At 39.1% G+C, this 27,990-nt stretch overlaps 1 protein-coding gene across 1 annotated transcript; it reads right to left on the reverse strand.

The window, feature by feature from the left end:
* Positions 1–124: 124 nt before the first annotated feature.
* PANK3 (pantothenate kinase 3) lies at positions 125–27,960 on the reverse strand. Its single transcript, XM_054841645.1, has 7 exons — positions 27,824–27,960; positions 18,039–18,391; positions 15,948–16,201; positions 15,195–15,371; positions 13,486–13,609; positions 10,224–10,349; positions 125–6,647 (listed from the first exon to the last, which is right to left on the reverse strand). The coding sequence occupies exons 1-7, from the start codon at positions 27,849–27,851 to the stop codon at positions 6,597–6,599; spliced, it is 1,113 nt and encodes a 370-aa protein (XP_054697620.1). The 5' UTR covers positions 27,852–27,960; the 3' UTR covers positions 125–6,596.
* Between the last annotated feature and the right edge of the window lie 30 nt (positions 27,961–27,990).

Below are 27,990 nucleotides of genomic sequence, written 5' to 3' on the forward strand. Positions count from 1 at the left end.
CTTAGTATAAAATGTTATGCAACAACCCCCAGTATCAAGTACCACAGCATGTATGACACTCAAGGGAAAAAACCACACCCAGAAATCCCTCCCCCAAAACCCACAAATGTAGGCAAACAAGGAACAATCTCAAATTATTTATTAGGAAAAGACAAAGCACTGTTTCAACATTCATACAGAACAAATAGTAATAAAACCAGAAAAATAAACTGTAAAAAGTAGGCCCATCACAGAGGAGTTGGGTTATGACAAAGTAAATGAAATCCCAACTTCATTCATGCAAACAAGCAGTAAAGAATTATTTACAGTTTTGATGGGATGAATTACAGCATTGGCCATATTTGGACCCCAATCAAATTACTCAGTGACATATTAAAGGGATCTAATCTGTACATTCAATAATGAGAATCTATAAAAAGAAAAATAATTTAAACACTTTACAAGAGCTGTATTACAGATGGCATAAGGGTATCATTTACAAGAGCTGTATTAACAGGTGACACAAAGGTATTAATCAGTAATTTCTGAATAAAAATTTGTATCACGTATTTTTACATCACATCTTCAGTGTCTGAACAGTAAACAAGAAAGTGGAGACATAACGCAAGTGCAATGTAATAGAATAAGGCAACTTAACCAAATGGCTCTTCAGAGAACTTCCATCCTACAAGGGTTTACAATTTATAAATTTGCCTGTCCATTTTGCTAACTAAAACAAATATTTGAAGACAGCAATTGGTGATCAGAAGGCCTGCAGATGACAAGACAGTAGATAAAAATTAAATACTCATTTGTTAAAATGCCAAACTCGGGAATGTAAAAAAGTACAGATTATCAAAAGCCCTCTATATCCTATAACATCAACACACTAATTTTCATGTTCTAGATGTCATAATTTAATATGTCTCAAAATACTAATTCACTAGTCTTATAATTAAATTCTTTTGTAATGCATAATCTGTAAACTAATATATCCTCCTCCCAAAGCTTGTATTTACAATGTTCTTAAATTGATGCTAGAAGAATTGTGAAATGCTAGCAATTTATAGCAAAGATTAGCAACAGACACACCATATTCCAGTTTATTTTATAGGCAAGACTAATTAACACGTTTAACTTTTAAAATTATTTTTAACAGGTATTTTTGCATTTTCAACAACTTCCCCAAATGCTTACTGTAATGGCTGATTTTTTTGAAGTTTTAGCAGAGAACAAATGCCAATCATATTCTACTTGACATTATTTGTTTAAACAGCTACAATGACAAAACAAGATGAAGGATAACACTGAAATCCAGCAATGACAAGTCATCCGTATCATAACACACAACAGGAATGTTATGGGCCTTACAGAAAGCAGCAGAGGAAACCAAACCTGCCAGTGGCTTGCCACATTAACAAACACAGTCCACATATTGGAAAAAAAACAACAAAAAACAAAAACAAAAAAGGGAAACTTGAAATAAGGCCAAAACATTTTTGCTAATGATAAATTTTAAGTCTGTCAAAAGGACCAGTCCATAAATATTTTATTTACAATTTCTATTTAGAATCTTTATTTTCAACAAATGATTTAGCACCAGCAGGAATATGCAAAGTAGCATTACTGTGTTCCCCAGGCAGAAGACCTTGAGGCCAAATCTTGCTCATTTTAAGAGAATCATCTACTCAAGTAACTAAAGTGAGCAGGATTTGGCATTCAGATATGCAAACCTAGACTGCTGAAACATATTCCATTAGCACATTAATAATTACAAATATATTACAGCATCTTTTGAGATGTTTTCAGAAAACGTGTTTTTGAGAGTACTTAATATGCTTTACATGTGTGAAGTAAACAAAACTAATAAAACAGGCTTCTTTGCAGACTTTTTTAAACTTAAAGAATTAGTAATTTTATCACAGATGACAATACTGGTGATGTACTTTGGACTGTATCAGTAAAACTTAGAGAACGTAAGTAGGGAATTATCCCTCTATACTGTGATAAAGCTTTTTTTTTTTTTTATCTCCCATGGTCATGTCTGAGGACTTAATTCACCCATTTTACCCACAACAATTAAGTCTGCACTCTCTCACTGTGCGTTAACAGGAAATGGAAAAATTAATACAACCAAAACAGTAACTGTATGTGTCAAGCATGTTCCTAGTTCTGCACTGTGACCTACAGGTCCTTGGTCAAATACTTCTAATCTGACCCAGAGATTTTTGTTCACTTTTTAACCTAAACAAAGCTCTATTACATATTACATGTTTTCTAAGCCTACGTAATAATAAAACAAACAAAAAAAATAGGATGTAGAAAGCCCTGTTGCTAGGAAAACACCGACAAGGGAAAGAACTAATCTCATTACGCGTGCAAACGGACTCAGGATAAAAAGCTGACCACAACTAGCTCAACAGAACCGCGCTGACCTTCATCTCTGTTCTGATCTCAACTAAACAGTTTCCTCAGGATTACAGCCATCTAGTATCCAGAATGTGAACAGTGAAAGTGATATTTAAAAATAGGTCAAATGTAAATTTAGGCATTAACATAAGTTAACAACTGAATGTGTAAGACACCATCTAGTCTTTAAGCAGCACAGATTTGCTCTGGATAAGAGACACTTTAATTAGTTCCAAATGTTAAAATCCCACTGTTATTCTGAAATATTTAAAAATCAGAAGTTATTGCAACTTATCTGGAAGTAGGTATTTCCTGAAGACCTATACTGGATAGAGACAAAGAGTTAGGATTACAACTCTTAAAGGCAATTATAATCACCTCGTGTATACTACGAGCAACTCAAATGCAAGTAGGAATCTTGCTATACTACTGAAGCAATATTTAATCTGTTACGAGAAGCCAGAACGGAACTTTTCTTCTTAATATACAGGTTGAGAGTAAGTGGGACAGCATGGTCTCATATTCTTTCCATGTTGTCACTCTCAAATTATGAATGGAGGTGTTGGTAGAATCACAGAGGTGCTTGCTCGCAGAATACTAGAGAGATAGGGAAAGATCTTCAAAAGGCAGGTCAGACATCTGAACACCCTTTGAAAATCTCGACCAAATTATAAGTCAAAGTATATCAGTGCTGCTTCTCTCCGATCTGTTAAATTTATTGAGGCTTTACTGAAAAGAATGAAAAAGTACTTATACTTAAACCTCTGCTAGCTTCAGTAAAGAACGCTGATGATGCGTTCATTCCAGCTTGCTAAATATTCAAAATGTATTGTAGAAGTTCCCTTCTCATTCGAATTGCAGTTACCCTACGTAGAACTAGAAAGGTGACAGTGGTTAAGTTTAATAGCCATACCAAGTTGGAATAGCTTCATCTAAAAATGAACTTCTTTGGCCAAAAATAATCTGCACTTATCTGACTAAAAACTTGCATGATTTTTAGGGAGATATTGACACAATAAAACTGTGCGTAATACTTAAAAAGACCAAGCTGGAGGAATGAGACCAAGAAATGCAAAAGCATTACCCCAAGATAAGGACTACGAGAACAGGGAGCCAGAAACCTGATGCTATTTTCCTAGCATCTCTAGCTACACTGGATTGAAGAGATCACCTCCACGGCCAATAAAATTATCTGCCATTTTTCTGGTAAGCAACACTAGTTCGGAAACATCATGGGTAAGGTCCCAGTACCAGCAACATTGGCATTATATGAAAAAATTAAAAGGCACTCACATGGCTGATTGAGCTGAAAATTATTACACATTCAAAATGACCGTTACATTTTACTTTAGAAGAAGAACTATCACACAACTTTCCTCTAGAGAAGTGGTTCCACTTGAGAACAACAGTAGCCCATAGCGAACCCCAAGTTTTCTCTACTGTGGTACATCACGCTGAAGCAATTCATCCTAAAGCTGCTTCAACCAGTTCGCTTTGAGGAAAAGAAATTGTCAGGGTGAAAGTAAAAACAGAGACGATCAGGAAAAAGCAAGTTACTTCAGTGATTTGTAAAAAGAAACAAGCCTTTTCAACCTATTTAGAAGCAAATTTAGATGAAAAGACTTTAAGGCTTATATTGCAACTATTTGTGATGCCTAGCATTTCTACTGGTCGTAGAGTCAATCTTTGGAGACTCTAGTAACAAGTTCTAAGTTGAGAGAAAACAAGATGAAACCCAAAGATGTGGCTTAAATACAGGACCCCAGGCTTTACAGTAGGGCTTGAAAACTTCTCTGGTTGCTCTTGTAATGAAGTAACAATTGTGCTGATTAAACTAGCAAAAGAAAAGGAAGTCAATTTTTTTTAGAAGCTCAAGGGAAGTAAAATAGAGGTAGGGCATACTTTTTGATTCTCACAGTAGTTTCTATACAGTACAGCTATTCAAGAATTACTCCATTAATTTATTCTGTAACTCTGTACAATTTACTTTAAAAATGTATCTTAGGTCATATCAACTTCAAATGGTTTAAATTAACCATGGTCATTAGGTAATCATCTTCTACATGCGCTTCCGGTTAAATATACACGTAACTTCTAACCACTGCTTCAAAAGCAGCGCTCTCAGTATCACAAAATGAGAAGTGAAGTATCAATAAATATGGTCTAAAGGAACTGTTTCTAATCAAGCTGAGGTTTGTGTCTTAAAGTACCTCACTTTGCAAGAAAAATATGCAGTTGGTTTGCAAAATTTTCAGGAGGCTGTCAAAACATCCAAAAAATTAAGTTTTTACAAAGTTTTGTAACCAAATAAAGGTTACTTTCTATAGTCAATTATAATGCAAAAGAACATTACACAGCATTTATAAAGACATTCTATAAAAACCATATTCACTTATTTTCTGAAGTGCTCTGATTTAGCATTAGATCAGTTCAGCTGTGAGTGTAATTTTTGTTTGTTTTTTCATGTCTAAAATGAAACATCAAAGCAAGCAGAATAGAAACGTAATACCAGTACCAGGAAAACCAACAATAAATGGAACTGCATTTGCAATTGGCATTAGACTTAAAGAACCGGCTACTCTAAATTACTGTGCTCTTAAAGGACCACAGAAATTTGTTTTTAAAAACCTATGATGTTAGTATGGCGCTTCGAATTTTAAGAAAAGAGAAGACTGAAAATAGCACATAGAGGCTTCTAACACACTAGGTGGATGTGTCTGTGAATACAACACAGCCATGCTGTGGAATACTTGAGCGATCAGTTTTAAAAATACCTTAAAACCCAAGATATGAATGTGTTTAGTCTGGTTGCTCCTCGTGCACTTATACGAAATATTTAACATTAAAATGATATCATAAAGTTGGGTAGCTCTCTAGTCCACAAAGAGTCGTATAGCTAATGACTGTATAATATTCATACAAGTTTAAGATCCCATGCCCTGGCTTCAGGACTAAACTTATTACAATAATCACAGCTGTAAATTCTAAAAGTAGACAGAAAAACCCAAAGATCAGTTCCAGAGTACGGATTTTATCCCAAGGCCACAATTTGATGAATGGTTCCATATTGCAAGTGTACTAAATATTGGTCCATTTGGTGCTGCAATACAAACTCTGATGCTATCCTCAGCTTGCAAAAACAAACTTCCAAATCCAAAAGCAAGCTAACAACCTTTCGTTTTCAACATCTAAATAGATTCTAATCAACTCTTATAAAATTAAGGAATAATCACATTTTCACATTAGTAGGATGGGGCAGAAATTTTCCAAACCTCCACAGAAATGAGCCAAAGCATCAGAATTATAAGGTCCCATATTTAGTCTATTTTATAAGGATTTCTTCAATTTTGTGGTACCTTTACAAACAATGATGCATAACGTCAGAATTTATGAGACCAAAAAAAACCCAACCAGAAGGCATTTTGGAAGTCATGTCCTCAAAACAACCATCTCAACCCCAAAAGCCTGCTGTCATTAATCATTAAATTCTTTTCCAAATCCAACCAACGACAGAGGGGATCATCCCAAAATACCAGCTGCATCTTCAAATAAATGAAGAGAAGTGACTATCCTCACAAAAGCTTCAAAACATCAACTGCTTAATCTGCTGCTTTGGCTGATTTTTTGTGTTTCTATTCTTCCCACTGAAAATTAAAGGATTAATATTATTTCCACTACACATAAAAATAATTACTATTCTTACTGTGGGAAGAATTTGTCTACAGTTTCCTCATCTTGTAGATAGTACCTTACTGTTTTTAAAGTTGTTGTCTGTAAGCACAGATGGAAAATTGTGCTCATGATATAGTATAACTATGGAAAATAATTTTTCATTCATCAATTATGTACAAAACTGATGGGCCTAAAGCCTCAGGAGTAAACTTGCAGTATTTTCATGCTCAGCACTTAAAGATTTGGCATTCCTTCTTCTGGAAGCTTGTTTTCGGAGGATGTATTGCATATTAAAAGTTCAACACTGGCTACATTTACCAAAGAACATAAACGATATCCCCAAACAGTTCACTTTTCAATGCCCAACAGAGTGAAAACCCCTTCCTTATAATGGCAATATTCAGTAGCTAATCACTTCTTAAAAACAATTACAGAAAATCTGCTATTTTCTTCTCTCCTCCCCAGATTTAGTTCCCAATGCCATACACAAGCGTCATTCAGGTGGAAAAGAGTGCAGTGTAGTGACATCTGGTATCTCAACTGAAATTTGGCAGCCCAAGAAGAGCACCAACAGCTCCAAAGTATCCCTGTTCAAAACAAACAAAAAATATTTCAGGTTCAAGTAGGGTATTAAACTCTGCACCGATCACATTTCAATGACAACAAAGCATCTGGTAGATCAATGCTACAGAAAGAACACCATACACTTTTAATCTATAATCTTTCATAATAATTTTTTAAAGCTTGTGAAACAAACATTTTATCCTTATCTAGCTTAACTTTAGGAGATTTCACCCCAAGCCTCGCCATAAACTGCACCACTTTGAAGCCATGTATCAGTGACTCCTAAAGCCTGGAAATGAGGTTTAGTTTGTTTTTCCTAGAGGAGCTGCATATTTTGGTTGCCAAAGGATCTTCAATATCCATAGCAACACTATTCCTAAGGTACAAGTCAAAAATTTCTTAAATTACCTGCACCTTACATTTTTAAAGAATTGTGTCTAAGCTTCAACGTCATTTTTTTTGATCATATACTTAGCTGCATACAAAGAACCACGTTCTCCTGTTGTATTACGTCTCCCTCCTGGGGAAGCAAGATGCTCCCCCTCCCTTAAAACTATGAAATACAGAAGTATTTGAAATCTACACTTGACCAAACGTAAGAATTTAAAATTTACCCAAGAAAAATCTGCAGGGAGCAGAACTAACAAGGAACCATTCTGCTATTAGTGCAGACACTAGCACCAAGACAGACTACTGTCAGTCTCAGGATAAGCAATAAAGGAAAGAAGTTGTGAGAATTAACTGAAGGGGAACAGACATAATGCTGTAATATTTGCAGACCAACAAACTGAGGACAAAAATTGCCAGACCACTGCCAAGAAGCTACAAGGCTCCCAACTGTTGTCCCTGGAATTAATACTGGTTGCCTATATATTAGGTTTAGGTCAACACTCTCAGCATTACACACTGATTGAGATTGCAGAAGCTGCCCAAAAGCAGGTTAGTCTCAGAGCATAAAATTACTACAACTCTAAGGTGTATCTGTGATGATATGAAAGCAGTCTCAACTTTCAGGATGTTGCTCAAGCTCAGTTGAGAATAATGTAAGTATTCCAAAGGCCCATCTTTAGAACCCTCTGCAGTTTTTTGAAATACAATACTTACTATTGTTTCCACCCAAAACCAAGGAAAGACTGTTGAACCTTAGTGCAGAGCTTAATATTTTCTTGTCCCTCTCCATCTATAGCATGAACTGAGATACCCTGAAGTGAATGAAGTACTTCCCTGGCAGAGACACCTGTCCCCAGAGAACCAATACAGTATGGCTGCAGTGACCACGAAATGGTGGAATTCAGGATCCTCAGGGCAGTGAGGAGGGCATGCAGCAAGCTCACTACCTTGGACTTCAGCAGAGCAGACTTTGGCCTCTTCAGGGATCTGCTTGGTAGAATACCATGGGACAAAGCCCTGGAAGGAAGAAGAGGGGCCGAAGACAGCTGGCTAATATTCAAGGGTCACCTCCTCCAAGCTCAGGAGCGATGCATCCCAACAAAGAGGAAGTCAAGCAAAAACACCAAGAGGCCCCTGTGGATGAACAAGGAGCTCCTGGCCAAAGTCAAGCAAAAAAAGGAAGCCTACAGAGGGTGGAAGCAAGGACAGGTAGCCTGGGAGGAATACAGAGAAACCGTCCGAGCAGCCACGCATCAGGTTAGGAAAGCCAAAGCCCTGACAGAAATTAGTCTGGCCAGGGATGTCAAGGACAACAAGAAAAGCTTCTGTAGGTGTGTTAGTGATAAGAGGAGGACGAGGGAAAATGTGGGTCCCCTCCAGAATGAAACAGGTGACCTGGTTACCCAGGATACGGAGAAGGCTGAGGTACTCAACAACTTCTTTGCCTCAGCCTTCACTGGCAAATGCTTGAGCCACACTGCCCAGCTCACAGAAGGCAGGGACTGGGAGAATGCAGAGCCGCCCACTGTAGGAGAAGGTCAGGTTCGAGAATATCTAAGGAACCTGAAGGTGCACAAGTCCATGGGACCTGATGAGATGCATCCGCGGGTCTTGAGGGAACTGGCAGATGAAGTGGCCAGGCCACTTGCCATCATATTTGAGAAGTCCTGACAGTCTGGCGAAGTTCCCGCCGACCGGAAAAGGGGAAACATAACCCCCATCTTTAAGAAGGGGAAAAAGGAAGACCCAGGGAACTACAGGCCGGTCAGTCTCACCTCCGTACCTGGCAAGGTTATGGAGCAGACCCTCCTGGAGACTATGCTCAGGCACATGGAAAATAAGGAGGTGACTGGTGACAGTCAACATGGCTTCACTAAGGGCAAATCATGCCTGACAAACTTGGTGGCCTTCTATGATGGGGTTACAGCGTCGGTGGATAAGGGAAGGGCAAATGACGTCATCTACCTGGACTTGTGCAAGGCATTTGACACTGTCCCACACGACATCCTTGTCTCTAAATTGGAGAGACATGGATTCAACGGGTGGACCACTCAGTGGACAAGGAATTGGCTGGATGGTCGCACTCAAAGAGTTGTGGTCAACAGCTCAATGCCCAGGTGGAGAAGGGTGACGAGTGGCATTCCTCAGGGGTCGGTACTGGGACTAGCACTGGTCAACATCTTTGTCGGCGACATGGACAGTAGGATCGAGTGCACCCTCAGCAAGTTTGCCGACGACACCAAGCTGTGTGGTGTGGTCGACACGCTGGAGGGAAGGGATGCCATCCAGAGGGACCTTGACAGGCTGGAGAGGTGGGCCCATGCAAACCACATGAAGTTCAACAAGGCCAAGTGCAAGGTCCTGCACATGGGTCAGCGCAATCCCAAGCATGACTATAGGCTGGGCGAGGAATGGATTGAAAGCAGCCCTGAGGAGAAGGACTTGAGGGCATTGATTGATGAGAAGCTCAACATGAGCTGGCAGTGTGTGCTTGCAGCCCAGAAAGCCAACCACATCCTGGGCTGCATCAAAAGAGGCGTGACCAGCTCTGGTGAGACCCCACCTGGAGTACTGCGTCCAGCTCTGGGGGCCCCAGGACAGGGGAGACATGGAGCTGTTGGAGAGAGTCCAGAGGAGGCCACGAAGCTGATGGGAGGGATGGAGCACCTCTCCTATGAGGACAGGCTGAGAGAGTTGGGATTGTTCAGCCTGGAGAAAAGGCAGCTCCAGGGAGATCTAATTGCGGCCTTCCAGTACCTGAAGGGGCCTACAGGAAAGATGGTGAGGGACTGTTTATGAGGGAGTGTAGTGACAGGACAAGGGGTAATGGGTTTAAGCTGAAGGAGGGTCGATTTAGATTAGACGTTAGAAAGGAATTCTTTACTGTTAGAGTGGTGAGGCACTGGCACAGGTTGCCCAGAGAGGTTGTGGAGGCCCCATCCCTGGAAGTGTTCGAGGCCAGGTTGGACGAGGCTTCGGGCAACATGGTCTAGTGGAGGGTGTCCCTGCCTGTGGCAGGGGAGTTGTAACTAGATGATCTTTAAGGTCCCTTCCACCCCAAACCATTCTATGATTCTATGACAAACCTCTTATTTTCAACGGTTACTGAGTATTTGGTGTCTCAGGATATTACACACAAGAGCTACTCAATAAATACATTTCTGATTTATGGTAAAACAATACACACAGATAAATGAACTGCAGCTTACCTCATGTTCTAAGAACAAAGCCTTCAGCTGGCCTTTTGACCAGTAATCCAGTGCATATGCAAGAAGCTTCATTGACAAAGTATTCACACGTAAAAAATTACCAACAAACACAACTCTGTTTATTTTCTAAAAAGAAGAGAAAAACAGCAAAGGATTAAGTCTTTTCACTGTTCCACACAGCTTTGAAACGTCAACCTATGAAAGAACAGACTGTCTTGAGCAAGAAGAAAAACAACCCACAATTAAAACATGGTTCCAAAATTTAAAACGCAGCATACCTGGGCAAAAGGAAGAACCATACAACTCTCAAGAATTAACGGACTTAATTTACAGAGAAGTAGCATTTGTATTTCAAATTAAGTGACCATTTTCAGTAACTAAGCCAAAGAAACAGCCCCGTTAAAAGTGAAATTAAATGAAAAATACTTCTATTTGGTAGAGAAGACTCAATGCCTTCATAGCCCTGTACAATGCTGCTTGATCCATATGCAACAAGGCAGCACTGTAAAGAAGCCGAAGACAGTAAGACATAACAGATGCTCCTTTCATCTTCAGAACTCAATACACCTCAGTATAAGATTAGACTAAGACTTAAATACTAGAAGTGAGCTGTGAATATTAATGAAGTCAAATGTAAAAAAAGCAAAAACTGTTTAATTTTCCCCATTCACTGAAATAAATCCAACATTAAGTGGAAGCAACATTAAACACTGGTTTAATGATATAAGAGCAAGAACCAAAGAAAATTTAATTGTGTTAGTGCTTAACACAGTGCTTCAATAAGCGCTTAATTATGTTAGATGAATACACGTATCCAAGTTGCTACAAAAACTAGTATGACAATTCAACCTGTATTCAAATGACTAACATGCAACTGGTTTTCCCCATCTTGATTAGTTCACAGTGAAGACAAAACAAACACACTCTTAAGGCACCCAAACATAATTCTGTTGTATAGCAGGAAGCCAAAATAATTAATTCCATTTTCTGTTTCTACATTAGTTCAAGATACTAGTTTGTGGACCCCTATTAATCATTTCTTACGATTTGTAGTTCTGTGACATAGTTGGAATTAGACCAAAACCCATTGGAATAAAGCTAATTTGTGCTGTTTACAATTTTTGATTTGTATTCACTTACCCCCACCCTTAAATATAAATTGCATACGTTTGACTCAGACTATTAGTATGTACTTTCAGCTTCACCCTCATTTTACCTCTTTTTTTACCAAGCTTTCCCATAAAGCAAAAAAGTAAAAATTAATTCAATACCCACAAAATTAACTTTCTTCTCCAAGACAGACATGAAAGACAGAGAAGAAAATTGAGGGAGAACTTGCAATACTAAACCAAGAAAAATGTATTAGTCTGGTTCCTAAGCAAAACGAGGGTTGCTGCAGCCAGCAATGTTGTTGTTATTTCTGAGACTATCACATCCATAGATTTTAAGCAGAGCTCGAAATACAGTTACCCTTAGACTTCTCTAAGCAAGCTGTTACTGAACCTCACTTTATCCAGTTTGTTGACAATGAATGAGGAAATCCCTAGTGCTCAGACACCCGTATCTTCTATGCCTCAATTCAGTATTCTTCCATAGATTCTTAACTGTCTATGCTAATCATATTAAAACTGAATGCGTACTGGTTCTGTTTAGCAGAGCTTTGAGAAACAGAAGATGGCAGGAAATTGTCTCTGTATCAAGCAGTAAGAAGACAAGTGTCAAAACAATTTGAAGTCTCAAGAGTTGGTACAAATTAAAAATAATGCTTAACTAGAAAAGCAAAGCTTTCTATGAGCTTTAATCAGAAAATCATTTCAGCTTGAAGAAACTGCTGGAGGCCATCAGGTCCTATGCACTGCTCAAAGCGGGTCTTTCAGCAATTTCAAATATTTAAGTTCCTAAAGTCACATGTCTTGAAACTCTCCAAGGACACAGAGTCCACAGTCTCTAAGTCCATGTTTCAGGGCTTAACTACTCTTATTGTGAGCATCTTTTTTCCCTTACACCAATCAGTATCTTTGCTACAAGTTGTATCCATCACTTCTTGTTCTTCTGCTGTGCATGGCCGTACCTGGCAGTGTCTTCCCTGTAACCCTCTCTAGATAGTGACAGCCATTTCAGGCTTCAGCTTCTTCTTCAGGCTTAACCCAGATCCCTCAGTGTCTCCTCATACGTCAGGTGCTCCATGGCAGAGCTCTGTCTTGGTAACCTGTCTGTTCGACTTGTTCTAGTTCGTCAGTGTTTCACTTTTGGTGGTGGTGGTTGGGGAGGAGGGGGAAAGAGGTCATACCCAAAGTATCACCTCCTCTGACCTGCTGGCTATGTCCTTGCTAATGCATCTCAGTACAAGGTTAGCCTTCACCACTGCATGTGTACACTGCTGATTCATGTTCAGTTCAACTCGTCTGCCAGCACCCTCCTCTTTTCTGTAATGCTTCTCCCTAGCCAGTCTGTATCCCACCTTCTGCTTTTGCTGTGAGGATGTTATCTTGAAAGATCAAAGAACTCCTCTGGGCTCCTTATGCCATTAGGACAACCTCCCACAAGATCCTGATTCCTAAATCCCCCCAAACCAGAATCCTTTTCTACTCAAGTCCAACTAGAGTCTCCATTCTGCTACCTGCCTTCTTCACTTTCCTCAGAACCTTAAACTCTACCATTTCAAAGCTGTCACTGAAATCCATGACCAGGTCTTCACTCATGAATACCTGGTCCAGCAGCATGCTTGCCTACTCAGCCTGCCTAGCATTTGTGTCAGAAAATTGTCCCCACAACACTGAGAAGTATGGATTGCTTGTGATCTGCCATGTTACCCTTCCAATGGAGGCTGGGATAATCCCTCATGAGAACCAGGACTTACAGGTCCTCTGGTATCCCATGCTGCATGTGTTTTGTGTACAGAGACTTAAGTTGGGCCCACAACCATCCTGTTTTCACAAGGGGACTTCAAGTCCTTTCCTCACAACATCCTCTGCTCCCTCACTTATCTGCAGGCTTTGGGCTCCATTCCCTAACAAATCTAGTTTGAAGCCCTCCTTATCAGGCTACCCTCCTCATTGGCAAAGATATCTTTGCCCAGCTTCTCCAAAGACAGTCAAAATATTTTGAACCAATTCCTAGTTGTTTAATACTATGTGAATTTCTTCATTTCATTTGAGAACATACTAAAAGGTTTAAAATGGTACATCATTTCAGCAGTCATTTAATGTGAAACCAAATAATAGACCTCTAGATAGATCATTTCCTTGTCAGAAGTTTTTACCTCATTTACTGCACACATCCGAGCAATAGACCCAATGTTATTGGTGATGGTGACCAATATGGCTCTTGCAAGATCTTCTTTACTAACAGACTCTCTCTTCTCTTTGTAGATCATATTCCCAAAACTAGAACAGGAAAAATTTCCATTAAGTACAAAGTGATTCATGTGCATTTGAAGTAATTTCAGAATGTAGTTTTTATGCTATAAGAGAACTTACGTCTCATGTTTGTTCTTAAGAAGCTTCCTTTTTAAGTTTGTATTAAATACAGCAGTTTGACAACTGATAGCATGATGTGTGTATCTATTCCTTCACAGCAAACAGTCGATCTTGTTACAATAATGATGCCCAACAAAATATTTTTGTTTAGATTGGTGACTTCCATGAAGAAGCATCTACAGCAAAAAGTAGTCTTATTCTTAGGCAAGACTACTCTGCAAACCTGGTCACTGTAAATTAAGTCAATGCCTGTCTGGTGAATCCTCCAACTCCTCCTGCTTGCCTCCTCACTCCCCAGTATCTATCTAATCCTCTACTGTCAAAGTAGAAGTAAACCAGAGATAAGTTGAATCATTTTATGATGGGACACAACCCTCAAACAGAAAATAAACACCTGACAGACTGCTATTCAGGTTGTATAAATGAAGACTTCTAGATTAGAAGGACATCTCCATTACTATGCACAGTAGATAATATCTTAAGAAAAAAACAAGACAAGAATTCACAGCTATGCATGACATTTTACTACTAAGAACTCTGTGCCATAGCTAAGTCAGTTCGGAGAGCCAAAATCCTGATTATTGTAAAACTCAAATAGTCATTAAAGATCCTAAGGGTCTTAAAAAGTAAATGAGAACAAAAAGTATCCATATAGAGAGCGAGTTAAGATGTATTGACTAAAAGTGTAAAGTTTGCACACAGTAAAACCTCTCAGCATATGCTCTCTGAAGAGGCTTGGACTCAGCTGGCTGGAGAAGATTCAAGTCACTGTGAACTAAGACCTCTTACTACTGAGTAAGAGGAAAGATTCAACAAGCTGTCTTATGTACATGTTAGTTTCACTCCTAAAGTTTACTCTCCTTACATTTCTTAAGGGTAGAGAAGCTGTAACATCACCAATAATCTTCTCCAGTGAAAATAAAACTTGCAGCTATGACGAAAATCCTCTGTAATTGGCAGTAAAATACATTCATTCTCATGGTGCAAACTGTTTACGTTCAACAGCTTTCAGAGGTGAGAAAAGTAGTTAAAACATTATGCCAGGTGCCTGTACTGACACCCATGTATCAAAAAAAGAAGCAGTCATAAAAAAAAAAAAAGAAATACTACTGTAAGAGCAACAAAAATGCCTTCTACTCACATTCCCTCTGGACAACAGCCCTACTAAGACTCTAGAAGTCATAAAGCAATCTGCTTTGTTTTTCCTCTGCACTTTGTTCTTGCCACTCCTATCATCACCTCACATTCTCTCTGACTCACATAAAGCTGTGTATGACATACCACATGACATACCCAGCTAGCAGACACCTGCAGCTGCATGTGGCTTTAAATCTTCAGGAAAACTGAGTATATATATACTTTTACGATTAAACATAACTTGACTACAATATAAATATGCAAAAAGCAGTTTTCTTTGTATTAATAGTTTAAGTCTTGTTTTTGAAGCCCCCCCAAACCAGCAAAAGAACCAACAAAAAGATCTCTTGCTTACCTGGATGCTACAGCCCATCCTGGCAAGCCAAATCTTTCATAGTCTCCTCCGTAAATATCACGAACCAACTTGTCAGCATGCGTACTGTCTCCTTTGGATGCCATTTCCAGAGCTTCTTCAAAGCTTTCACAGCCCGTCAACAAACTGCATAAACCAAGAAAGGTCCCTCCTCCTAGACTAAGAAGAAAGAAAACTAGTTGCTTTTCAATAGTATTTCCTCACATCAAAGATTCTTATGTTTGACTAACAAAATAAACAAATAAAGCCCTCCAACTTAGATACCAAGCTGTCTGCTTTCTTGCGCAAGGTTCACTACACAAACAGCTGTCAATCAAGTTAACATTTTTATAAGTCACTTACAAGAAGATAACTACACAGTAAGAGCTAACAAAGAGTTATAACTCTCAAAACGTAATATGGAACACTTAATCAGTCTAGAACTCCCTAACTACCCACATCATGCCACTGACTCTGATCCTTGATCATTTTCTGTAAAATGTGTAGCTGTATTTATTCTTATGGAACAAGAGAAATACAAGTTCACCGAACACATCATCAAAATTTAAGACAAAACCTATAAAACTCATCACGGAGCACTTCTAGCACTCATTGATTGACAAAGAAATTACTGGCTAAATCTCCTCAATAACAGAACTATGGGTACGGGCTTCAACAAATGCAGCTGTAAATTAAAGATGAAATACTTTTCCATACTACAGAGTGAGGGAAAGGCAACTTAGGTTTTTAAGTTACCTTGTTCCAGTTACTCTTTTATAGTTGTCTTTGGAATGGACTGATAAAATACTGACTCCTGAACCAATGTTAACAACCAGCAATGGATATGGATCATCCAGGTTAAAAGGCATCTTTTGGCATCTCTCAGGATCTGAGGCATTTTCAAAATAATAGCACTCTGCCTGGCCATTGAAGCTGACAGAGTCTATATACAATAAGCCTTTGACAAGGCAGTCAAGCTCATCCAGTTTGTGCAGCTGGAGGTTTCCAATCTGTGTTAAAAAAGAAAAAAAAGACAGTGTCAACATGTTCTAACACCACTTAAATATGCTACAAATTTATGAGTATATTTGTACTGCTAACTTTAAGAAGCTATCTCAAGTGACTAATTCAGGTACTTCTATCCCACTATAGAGCCAACAAAAAATTCAGAGGTAAATTCTGAATAAATCAATTAGCAAATTACTCTGACTATAAATCTAGATCTCAGACTTGAATCAAGAACAGGCAGGCAGTATAAACATCTGCTTTGGTAAGCCCAAAGATAACTTTTGAGGTCCTAAGACATTAATCCACTGAAATTCAGCAACATTTTTCATCAATCCAAATCAAAAAAGGTCACCAAATACCCTCAAGGCCCCATCAAGCGTCATCATGGTGAAACTCACACATATGTACATCTTTTCAAGGTTTGTGGGTTTCCTTCCCCATCTAAGAAGTCAAACAGTCATTTCTAAGATATCAGCAGATAAAAACCTTAGATAAAAACCTCAGTGTCATGGTACACTATATCCTTGCAAATTTATTAATATTCCAAGGATCAAAAGAAAACCACAGGATGGAAATTCTATGGGACTTTAGGCTTCTTACAATTCTTCCTCAATTTTGCACATGACATTTAAGCTGCCATTCTCTCATAAAGCACAATTTTAGGGATGCTGTGGATTCCAGAAGACTGTAATTTCACACCATACTTAATCTAATTTAACTCTGGGCTTTCACAAAAAGCGTGATCACGGTCTCTCCCTTACTGTGGCAGGGAGTTCCAACAGTCAGAGTGTCCAATTAGGCAGCTAATCCAAGAAAAAGCACTCAGAGCCTATCTCCGAATCAGGTGAGACCACATTTAGAAAGCAGCCTGCAGTCAGATTACAAAGTTGCACAATCAGACCGGATTGCACACTGCTGACTGACATCGGTACCAGATCACAGCACTGCCAGCCCCCTCCTCTTCCCCCAGGTCCCTTCAGCTTTTCTTGCCATGGCACAGCTGTGAAGCTTCAGCGTTGAGCAGATCAGGGAACTGTTCCAACAGAAAATAGTTCTGTGGGGTTTTAGATAATGAATTAGTTCTGCTGTACAAATTGTGATCCTACCCCACAAACAGTTGTACCAGCTCAATGCAAGACTGCTTGTCTTTCCATTCCAGTGCCAGAGTTTTGAAACCAAACATTTTGTGCTATTCAAAATCTCCTTGTCTCTAGAAGCACAAGAGGTCTGTAGGCACTTAAGAACTAGGACATGTGCACACTGGATACTGTGATAAGATTCTCAGTTAGTAACAACTATCTTTGGATAGAAACTGCGTCTAAACAAGTGCTCAATTTTGACCATCAGAGTCAGAATACCTTGGGAAAATCCCAGACTGCTCTGCAGTTGAAAAAAGACTGAGATACCCGTTTTGTCATAGATCTCTAAACAATGCACTGAACTAAACTGATGAGGATAACCCCACCTGCAAACAACAAAAACCTATCATCAAAGAATGCTTAGGAAAGAAAATCCAAATTGAGACAAGCACCTCAGCAGTTTAAGCACATTTCTCATCAGCGAAAACACAGATTAGAAAATGGTTAACTCCCATAAAGGCATCCCGCAACTGACTGCATTAATGGCAGTTTCTAATTAGCTGCTAGCATTAGATCTTCATGTTTATTATGATGCTGTCACAAAGCATATTTCTAGATTATCATACTTAAGACTGAAAAAGAAATTACTAATTAATAATCTTTGAGCATTCCACAGTTTTTCAAAGTACTGCTTCTTTTAACCCATCATCAGCAATGCTTTTAGCATCAGCTTCAGTACGAGGAAAGATAGGCTACCTACTGTGCGAAAGTCTTCTTCAAACTTGTAAGCGCCACCACCAGTGGCACAGAGCACCGTATGTAGTGTTGAAAAGTTTTTATTTCTTCCCATTTGGATAAAAGTAGGCAAATCATGAGTTGGGAATCGAATAAAGTGCAAGTTTCCTCTTCGAGCAAAAATCGTTAAGTCTTTCAGCTCAAGGTGGACATCTCGAATGCCAGTGGATCCATAGGCTACATTGGAAGTCAGGTATTTGCGGATGCTTTTCAAGCTTTCAACTTCCTCCTGCTCCTCCTCTGCAGTGATATCAATAGGTTCAAAATATGCCAGTTTCACCAAAGTTCCCCCAATGTCCATGCCAAACCATGGAAAAGCTGTGAAGATACAAGAATTGATCGATTAGCTTTGTTAAAGAGCAAAAGCAATACATGTAACTTAAAACTCAATGCTATACTTTTCAACAAGACAGACATTAACAAAAATCCTCAGAGGAACAAAGAATTAGTACTCATTTCCATTCCATGACCTTAAATATCCCTCTGGCCATAGGAAAATGGAAAAATAAGCAACTGTATTTACACATTTAAATGCTGCCACATGTGCTCAGAAAGCCCAACTAAAAACTCCCCAAACCATATTGCATCTTTCATACCAACTCATAAACAAAATCCATTTTTTTTTTTTAAGAACAAAGGATTAAAATAACCTTAACTCCTAAGATAATAGTTTTGATATAGTTTAGCAATGCACACTTATGAAAAAGCAGGTTATATATTATAGCTGGGAACAATGGCAGGACGGGTATTCCTCCTTTAACAGTTATCTTTTGCTCACATAATAGGTTTTGTTTGAGGGAAGCATTAATTTATTTGCATGTGTTTTAAAAATTGAAACAGTTAAGAAGCCAAATTTATTGGGCTGAAGAGAGCTGCTCATGTATCCCTTGGAGTTACAAAGGGCTAACAAAAATTACTATTAAGAAGTACATGCAAGATAGAAAATGCATATTGCTGAATCTTAGTTCCTTTTTTTTTTAGCAATTTCTGTACTACAAAACAACAACACTAAAACACAAGTATTTTGTCTTTGTCACTTTTGTGGGATGACTGCAATTCCGAACAGGGATTTTACGGTTTATGTCATCTAGGACCATGATTTGAATATGCCTGTATCAATAAACCTTCCTAACAGTGTGTGGTGAAACAGAAACTCAGCAACCCTACAGCAAAGATAACATCTTCATCTGAAAGTTTCCCCACTGTCATCTCCCAGAAACAGTGTTTAAAACTTAATTTGTAAGTTTAAGAAAGATCCTGAACATCCAGCTGGTCCTATTTTTATTTCCTAATTGACTATCACATGCTGAGCTGTTTGTTTTGGTTTGGGTTTGTTTTGGGATTTTTTTTTTTTAATATTCTGTAGAGTTCCAATTTATTTCTTCAGATGCAATTCATATATTATAGAAGCATGACACTCAGGAACAAAACCGAGAAGATGTTAACATGTTCATCACGAGTAAGATGTAATTATCTTGATTTATAGTACCAGTGGGGATCTGTCCTTGAGAAGAATGGTCTACCAAAATATTTTAATGTATTTATTCAAGGCTGTCTGCATGCCGCTTCATTTATAACATGAAAAAGTTAAAAACTTAGAAGCAAAATTTAAAAAAAGAAAAGAAACTTAAAAGTTGCCTCAACTTTCAGGCATGGATGTCCAGAGAATGTTGTCCGATATTAACAAAAAAGATTGACTCAGTAACCTTACTCATATTGAAAAACAAAATTTAAATACAAGGATGAGTTCTGTGAGTAAAATCTAGCTCCAATCGGGAATAAAGAAGTTCTATAAACCTGATATCTGTTCTATAATGCTGAGATCTAAGCACAAGACTAAGCACAAGTCACATATGAATTGACTGTACAACTGCACACCCGACTTCTTTGTACTGTGACTCCAGACATAAGAAAATCTGTCATCTTACTGTGAGACTAGCTGATGATTTATTAAGAGATCTCACTAAGTTTCAGCCTCTTGTGGTAAACAATGTCACAAGACCAAAAACGAAGAAAGGAAGTTGATTCACCCAGCAGATCTGAAAGTGTCTGCAGGAGTCAATACAACCCATTCAGAATTTAAGGACACAGCAAGCCAAGCACTACCTAAAATACTTGGGATTCTTCCTGCTCAGTGGGCCTACTGAATAACTAGTATCTAGTCTTCCAACAAGAAACAGGGGGAAACAGCTGAAAGTTCAAGTGATGAGCTAAAGAAAGATTTGGTGCAAGTCATGCCTGTTTGTCAGAAAATCCACTGCATCCCATGCTAAATGATCCAAAAGACTTTTGCAAATACAGCATTAGTCACATCTCAGAATCTTAAGGCTTGTATACCGAGTAAAAAACAAGAACAGTTGAACTGTAAGGAAGTGTATTCCATAACTCAAATGAGAACATATTTTATCCTGAAAGATGGGATCATGCTGTACGATACCAGTTTTCTGGGTTGAGTGATCTTAACAGCAATTTAGAGATTTTGAGACTGACGAAATAGGTCAGTTTTCACCTCTGTGACAAACCCCAAGAAGTTTCACATTTTTCTGTTGAAAATTTGTCAAGATTTGGCTGGTAAGTACATTGCTCAAGTTTCATTTGCAAGGTGGAGGAGTTCTGACAAGTAACTGGGCCCACATACTGTTAACTTACCCCTTACACCAGCAACCCAGAAGAAGATATTACACAAGGATTCTTGTGTATGTAAGCCACTCTTGATTGATTTATATACAGGCGTAGCCAGGAAAATTAATGCCTTTTTTTTCCAAACACAGAAGGAGACACATATACACACAGGTATATATGGCAAGCGCACACTCAGTTGAACCGTAGCTGCAATTTTGGGACTGCAAGGATATGAGATTTATCTGTGCTTCAGCTACCTTTAAACATTAGAAATACATTGATTCTACAGAGTTAGAATGTAATTGTATGTGGACAGAACATGGAAACCTTGTGAAACCTCCTCCTATTGCTGCAGCCTTCAAATCAGTTTGCTTTGGGTGGATCTTGGCTCAGGATCCATCCTATCTGCATGCAGGAGGAATGGAGAAAACAGGAACCCATGTGCAAACACCAGATCCTCTTCCAATTACTGAAAAAGTTATTTCATTTGCAGGGTTAAAATAAAGCCATAGAGAGATTCGGGATGGAAGATTACTCAGAAAACATAGTATGGAGACCGTGCTCAACTTTCCTACAAGACTTCATCCCCAGAGGGCAGCCAGACTAATTGTGGCAATGGCTGAGGATGACACATCTACTTTACCTCATGCCATACAAGGAACCTGTGCATTACTTTACACCACATATATGAGCACTCTGCTTAAGGCGATGTTGCTACTCTGAGGCATGTTCCAAGCACAAGAGTTTTCGGTCTTACATATAGTATCTGCAGCACATATACCAGCATCTGCAGCTGGTATAGTCTCTAAAATCCATAAAAAACTTAATTGAGGCAGTCTTATATTCGAAAGCTGTCTTGGAACACAACAAAAATAGTACGGCACACACCTTGGGCTGAGGATATATGAATGATTCTATAAAAATTGTTTTGATACTCTTATCTGTGCATCTTTGAGTAAGAGATTTAGGAGCAGAATGATGGCAGCACAATCTTTTGGGAACAAAAAAAATCCCCAGATGTCAGCTTGATCCTTACAGCAGTCACAGCTAAAGAAATGTGCCTGGATGAGACCAATACCAACTATCATTCTGCAGCTTTAATTCATAAGGAGTCAATGCACCTGCATTAAAACTGGGCTTTTCCTGCAGCTCTATGGGGATTTGGTAATGAAAAGAGTTTTCTCAGTTCTTCATCTTTATAACTGCTCTTATTCCTAGGAAGACTTTACAAAAAGTGATGTACAGCTCAGAAGTATTCCTTGCTAAGAATTTAACTGCTATTCACAGATCAAATCCCAGTGCCTTGTCTTTTCAAAGTTCAGGTCCTCTCTGCAGAGGTCTGCTGCAATTTGAAAAAAAGAAAAGCAGGAATCAAGCTTTTACTCAACAAGCCCAATTGCCTTGGACAGACTACATAAAACTGCTTCAAAAACATGCATTCTGTTTTTAGGAAGTCAAGCCAGGCTCTATTTAAGAATACATAAAATACGTATTTTTACTATCTGAGAAGAGACAAATATGCAAAGTAGAACACAAATTGGGAAGTTAAAACCCATATGGTTTAACGGGATACTTCACACCAAATTGAACTGTTTCCAACAGGTCAGCAAGAGGAGTATCACAATATCCAATCTCTATAATTCCAAAGCCAGATTTCCTTTCACTCCCCAGCTGTGCCAGGAGCCACTATGATCCCTATGTAGACACAGGAACCAGGAACCTTTGCTATAAAGCAACAGATTGTTCCGTACATGCTGTGAAGATAGCTCTGAGAGGCAACCTGCTCAGAGTTTAAAAAATAATGATGTTTAAGAGGATTCTTTAGAATTGCTTCATGCAATGTAGAAAAGCACTTCTCACACCGCAAGAGTGCTCTCACAAGGTTCTGTGGTCAAGTAATGATGTAGCAGTTCTGACTAGTAAGAAAACCTGAGCTGAAAGCTGTTGGTTATTAAGTTGTTCTTTAGAATTACACAGAGGCGCCTCATTCTCTTGTATTTGCACTTCTCAAGTTCTTGGCGTACATAGTTTCCTGCAGCAATCTTAAGGTTACTTATATCTTATCACATAAGGTCTTTATATGCCAAAAGGAAATAATTAGAGTAAAAAGTCTCCCTCATGCCAATACAAGCACAAAGGTTGAAGTGTTTTCCTTTTCTATGGGTTCTGCTTCAGCAGAGCAGAGGTTCTCCACCCAGATCACATACTAGTATTTTGACTTTGTACACCTGTTCTGGATCCAAAGCTGCAGGAAGTACATACTTAAAGACTTAACTACTTCCCCCTTATTCAGCACAAGATTCCTCAGTTTAATGCTCTATTTGTATTTAGCTTTTAAAGACTGAGAAAGAGATTACTGGCAAACTCTTTTCTATGAATGTAACGACACATTTGAAACACAAACATCTTTAAAATACTTCCTTCTCACTTTAAGATAAAATAACAGTCTGGGTCAACCCTGCATTAAATTAACAAGAACTAACCTTCGAAGAAGAGCAGCTACCTCCTAATTCAAGCAGGGAGCTTGGCGCCATAAAAAAAAATACACAGCTGTCAGTGACAGCAGAGAACAGGCTACCAGATTTTGTCATCTTTGTAAGAAAGCTTATGTATTAAGATGTAAGACTGTTGCACTTCAAGTACAAACATGGCTTGCGTAACAACTGCCAAAGAGTGCTACAATTCATGATTCTATATTTGCTTAAAATACAAGAAAGTGATCATGAAATCACATGAAAACTTAAGTTTACTTCTGCCAGCACTGCAACAGTTCTTTATGAAAATATGCTGTATTATCAGTTCTGATGCACAAAACTTATCTTCTAATTCAGGTTAGTACTTAGTCTTTGATAACAAAACTAACCTTGATCCCATTCTTATCCAATTGCTGACAAGACAAACAAGTTAACTATATAAAAGGTACACTGAACTATTACACAGCTAGTGTTTATAAACACAGAAACTTAAATTAAATGTATCTCGCAGTTTCTCCCAATGCATTTTCCTCTATGTACATGCGTATATTATTAACACTTCCAGCATTTCCCTAAAACATCTGCATAGTAAAAATTAATGGTAAACTAACACCTACATCAGATAGCAGTCTAAAATAGCTAACGTGTCCGATGGGACAAGTTAAGAGAAAACACATCAAAGGTTGTTGAACTGCTAAATCATGTAGGATTAACCTGACGGCTAGGCAGCAAAGTGCCTTGCCTGTACCCATGTTACACGGGTGCGTGCCTATGAGCCTCTACAGAGCAAAACTGCACATCAAGTGTCCTTAGCCCTTGAGAAATCAGAGAGTTTCTCTGCTTAACTAGTTTTGTAACAGGTGTTTCATTCAAATATCCCAAGTCCAGCTCACAATAGATTTGGGCTGGACAGAATTAACACCCAAATTAAATGTATCTGACATGCACTGTCACATCCTCCCACTGCTCTCATGGGAAAACTTCCCCATCAAACTGTAAACTCACCACACTTTCCCACTCAGCCACCTCCAATCACGCTACAGAAAGGCCACGTTTACCAGTGGGAGGACAGGTGGTAATCGGCAATTACTCTTAACTGCTCTTCATTAGCTTTATCACATCTGCCAGTGGATACCATGTAAAGTTAATACAAGACAAAATATCACTGCTTTCATTTTCTCCCTCCTTGCTCATTCTGTTAATTTTGTTGACATTTCAGCAGCAATCTCTTTGGGGATAGGTGTTTTTATTACAGCGAGATACAGCATGTAGAGGCATAATCTAACACTTATAGATGCAAACACAGTATAAACTGTGCCTGGCTGTGTTAACCCATTATTAGAAATACCTTTTTCAACTGCAGTGAAATGACAGCCTTTAACATCTGCTATGGGCTAATAATCAGCTTCCAAGGACTAACAAGAAAAAACTAGGATACTGCAAGACTAAGTAGCAAGTTCTATGAACAGAAAAATCAATTTAAAAGAGATTCTCCAACAACCTAAATGGATTTTTCATCAATTTTACTACACAAATCCTGCTTGGGATCACTGTGTCCACAATGACTACATGTGTCTGTAGAATGACATTAGAGAAAATAAAATTTTCATCTTTTCTTTATATTGATACAGCATTCTGCAAATCTCTATTTTCATGATGTATTTTCATACATCAATGTGTCTCAATTCACCTCAAGGGAAATGCAAGCATTTGTTCTCAAACTAATTGTTATAAACAATTAAAAGAAACAAACTGTAAACAGTAGCATCCGCTGCATTATATTAGAAGTCTCTGCCTTTCCTTCAGCGGTTCATTACACTCCATAGCCAAGACGAAGAACCACCTCCCCCGAAGAGCACAGCACACTGGCACTTTGCTCCTTCCCCCGCCAACATGAAGAGCTCTCTCTGAACGAGTGGTTCCTGTCTTCCCTTTAGGCAGATCTCACGCAGTAGTAGTTCTGCAAGACTCTTTGCTCTCACGCATATCATCTCCACCCCAAAATAACCTTTGGAAGTTTCTCTTACAAGAGTCAGCCATTCTTCCCCATAGGCATTTCCTCAGAAGAGCTACCACAGAGCTGCTGCTTGAAAGGGTCCTCTGGAGGTCATCTAGTCCAGCCTCTCAGTCACACTAGCAGGAAAATTGCCAACACTAGATGAGGTCATCCGCAGCTTTGTCCAGCCAAGATTTGAAGACCTTTGAAGTTTTTCAAGAATCCTCCGAGGATGGAGACTCCAAAACCTCTCCAGCTTCCACCACTACACTAAGAACTTAGTACAAAGTTTTCCTAATTTGGATTTCTATTATCGTCCTTTAAAATGCCTATCACCTCCCATCACCTGCAAAAGACATTTAAATGGCCCTTTATGAGTCTTTTTCAAGACAGCCAATCTCAGAAGCCATGTTCTGTAAATTCAGCTGCATTTCTCACCATTTTTACAACAAAGTAGCAACGGCGCTGGCCAGGCTGAAGATTTGAAAGGGAGGACAGCACGAGTGTATTCACAACAGAAATTCTGACCTTGCTAGGTGTCTCCATTTTACCCTCACCTCTCTTATGACAGAGATGGCACTTGGTGCAATCATGCTTTCTTTCATGATGCTAAACATCACAGATAGAAGTACAGGTAGGCTAAAACAATCTTCTCAATTCCACTGTGCAGGCTGTTAGAACAGACTAATGACCCCTTGTTAAGGAATGATTAACCATTTTTCCTCTGCATCAAATTTGGCTCTAACACAGATGATTAAATATTCGCTTTGCCTAAGAGATGTATATCCACTCAACAATTGTATTGAAAAATGTCTACAATTGTCTTAGCCAAATAATTTGTAACTAGACAGTCTAAAAGTGGTATTGTGAGCCCAAGTCAGCTTTCAGGTCAATTGGAGCATATAAGACAATTGACAGCAGTATTTGCGCACCCAAGCCCCTAAACATCAATGACTTTTCCATCTTCAGTGTTTTTGAGGATCTGCTCTGCTTCGAACATCCAGCTGCTCTCCCACTTCAGTCAGTGTGACTAACCAGGAGCACAGATCTGCAGAATGAGTCTAAAGTTCATTACCTAAGAAACTTAGTACTATTATCTTTAAAAAAGTCACCAGCTTCAAAATATGTTAAAGAGTCAAGATGAAATAAACAACGTAGTTTAACACTGTATTCTTCCCCTCCACTGCTTATGCAGTTCCAATTGTTTTTGATTCCCATCATCAAACCAACAAAGTTCAGTTTTAAGAACCTGAAGAGTGCAACTACAACCTTAGCTCATTAAAGCAGTTAAAGCTTCTTGATAACATATGGCATTGTTATTTAAACATGACATTTAAATCCACCACTACAGAAAATGAGTCTTTGAGGCCCAGCAGAGACATTCCTGAAATTAGCAGTTTTCTGCAATACAAGCAGCCATACTCTCACCATTTCAAATTACCAAACCACTGTAACATCTCACAGCCAATTACTGCTTTGGAGTCTTGATATCGTTCCTTATATATCACACCAGGGAAAAAACTGCTGTCTGAACTGCACTCTTCATAAACATGATTACAGTCAATTCAGCAATTTCCACACACTGGCACTAATAAGAGGTGATGGCTAATTGTATGCTACAAGATGCATATTTAGGGTTTCCCTAGCACACCACAACAAACAAAGTATTTTCACAGCCAAACTCAATTTTCAAGTTCATAGCTATTTCTAGAGCTACACTAATAATACTTCCTGTGTTAAATACACGTTTAGTATTTTTCTTCTTGTTGGGCTGCTCAAACAATATAATTAAAGTATACATTTTTAATATATTGTCTTAGTTGTATGTTCTTCATTAGACAGGCATGTCTGAGAATAACAGAAGGCCTAGCTCTTTAGGACTAGCCATCTTTTCCATGTAGTAACTCACCCTGAAAATAAGTCTTTAAGTATGATGACCAAAAATAAATAGCCTCAGCACAGTAATGCCTGCACCCCTTCCAGCTAAGGTACACCTGTGTAAGTTTGACAGGTCTCCCTAGTGTGCTGACTTAAACAGTCACACTGGGGAAGCACTGCTTGTACGTAGGCTAACTTTACCCAATCCAATTCTTTCTTCCCATCAAAAAGTATCGGTAGTCTTAGACATTTTGTTCGTATTGACCTGAGTCTGAACCATGTTTGCGACCTCCACAACAAAGACGGTAATCCAAAAGAATAAATAGGAATAACTATTATTACAGCTGTGCTTAAAGAGGAGCACTCAGCACAGTTTAATGAAAGACTTGTACCCAAACATTAACAAATATCCTCTCTAAAAAAAATCAAAAGTTGATTAGCCCTTAAAAACCAAAACTGTAGCAACTGCAGCCCGCCTGCGCCGGTGTTCAGCACACTCATTAAGTGCCATCTTCATTAAAAACAGCGCCCACCCCCAAAAAAATCGATTATATTACTTTCTGTCCCAAGAGAAGCCCTCCCAGCGCAGACACAGGTCTATAAGATGACCTGAACCCCGAATCCCTAAAGGGATGCACGGGAGCGAGAAGAGGCTCGGAAGGCAGCTTCCAAATCCACAGCTCAGCACAACCTGCCGAACCAGCCCCCGGTGCCCCCGCGCCACGCCGGCTATGCACGCCGCCTCCCTCCGGCCCGCGCTGCGGCAGCCCGCGGCCTTACACGGCTTCTTGGCATCCTTGATCTTCATGGTGCGGCGGCGGCGGCCCGGTTCGCTTGCCGGCTGGGGCGGGCGGGGCGCTGCGCCGCGCTCGGGGTGGATCTCCTGCCCCTCGCCTGATGGGGCGGGAAGCGGCGGCAGCTCCTCGGGGCCGGCCCTCGGTCTCCTG

This window comes from Grus americana, chromosome 14 (assembly GCF_028858705.1).
Source record: "Grus americana isolate bGruAme1 chromosome 14, bGruAme1.mat, whole genome shotgun sequence".
In the NCBI taxonomy this organism is placed as follows: Eukaryota; Metazoa; Chordata; class Aves; order Gruiformes; family Gruidae; genus Grus; species Grus americana.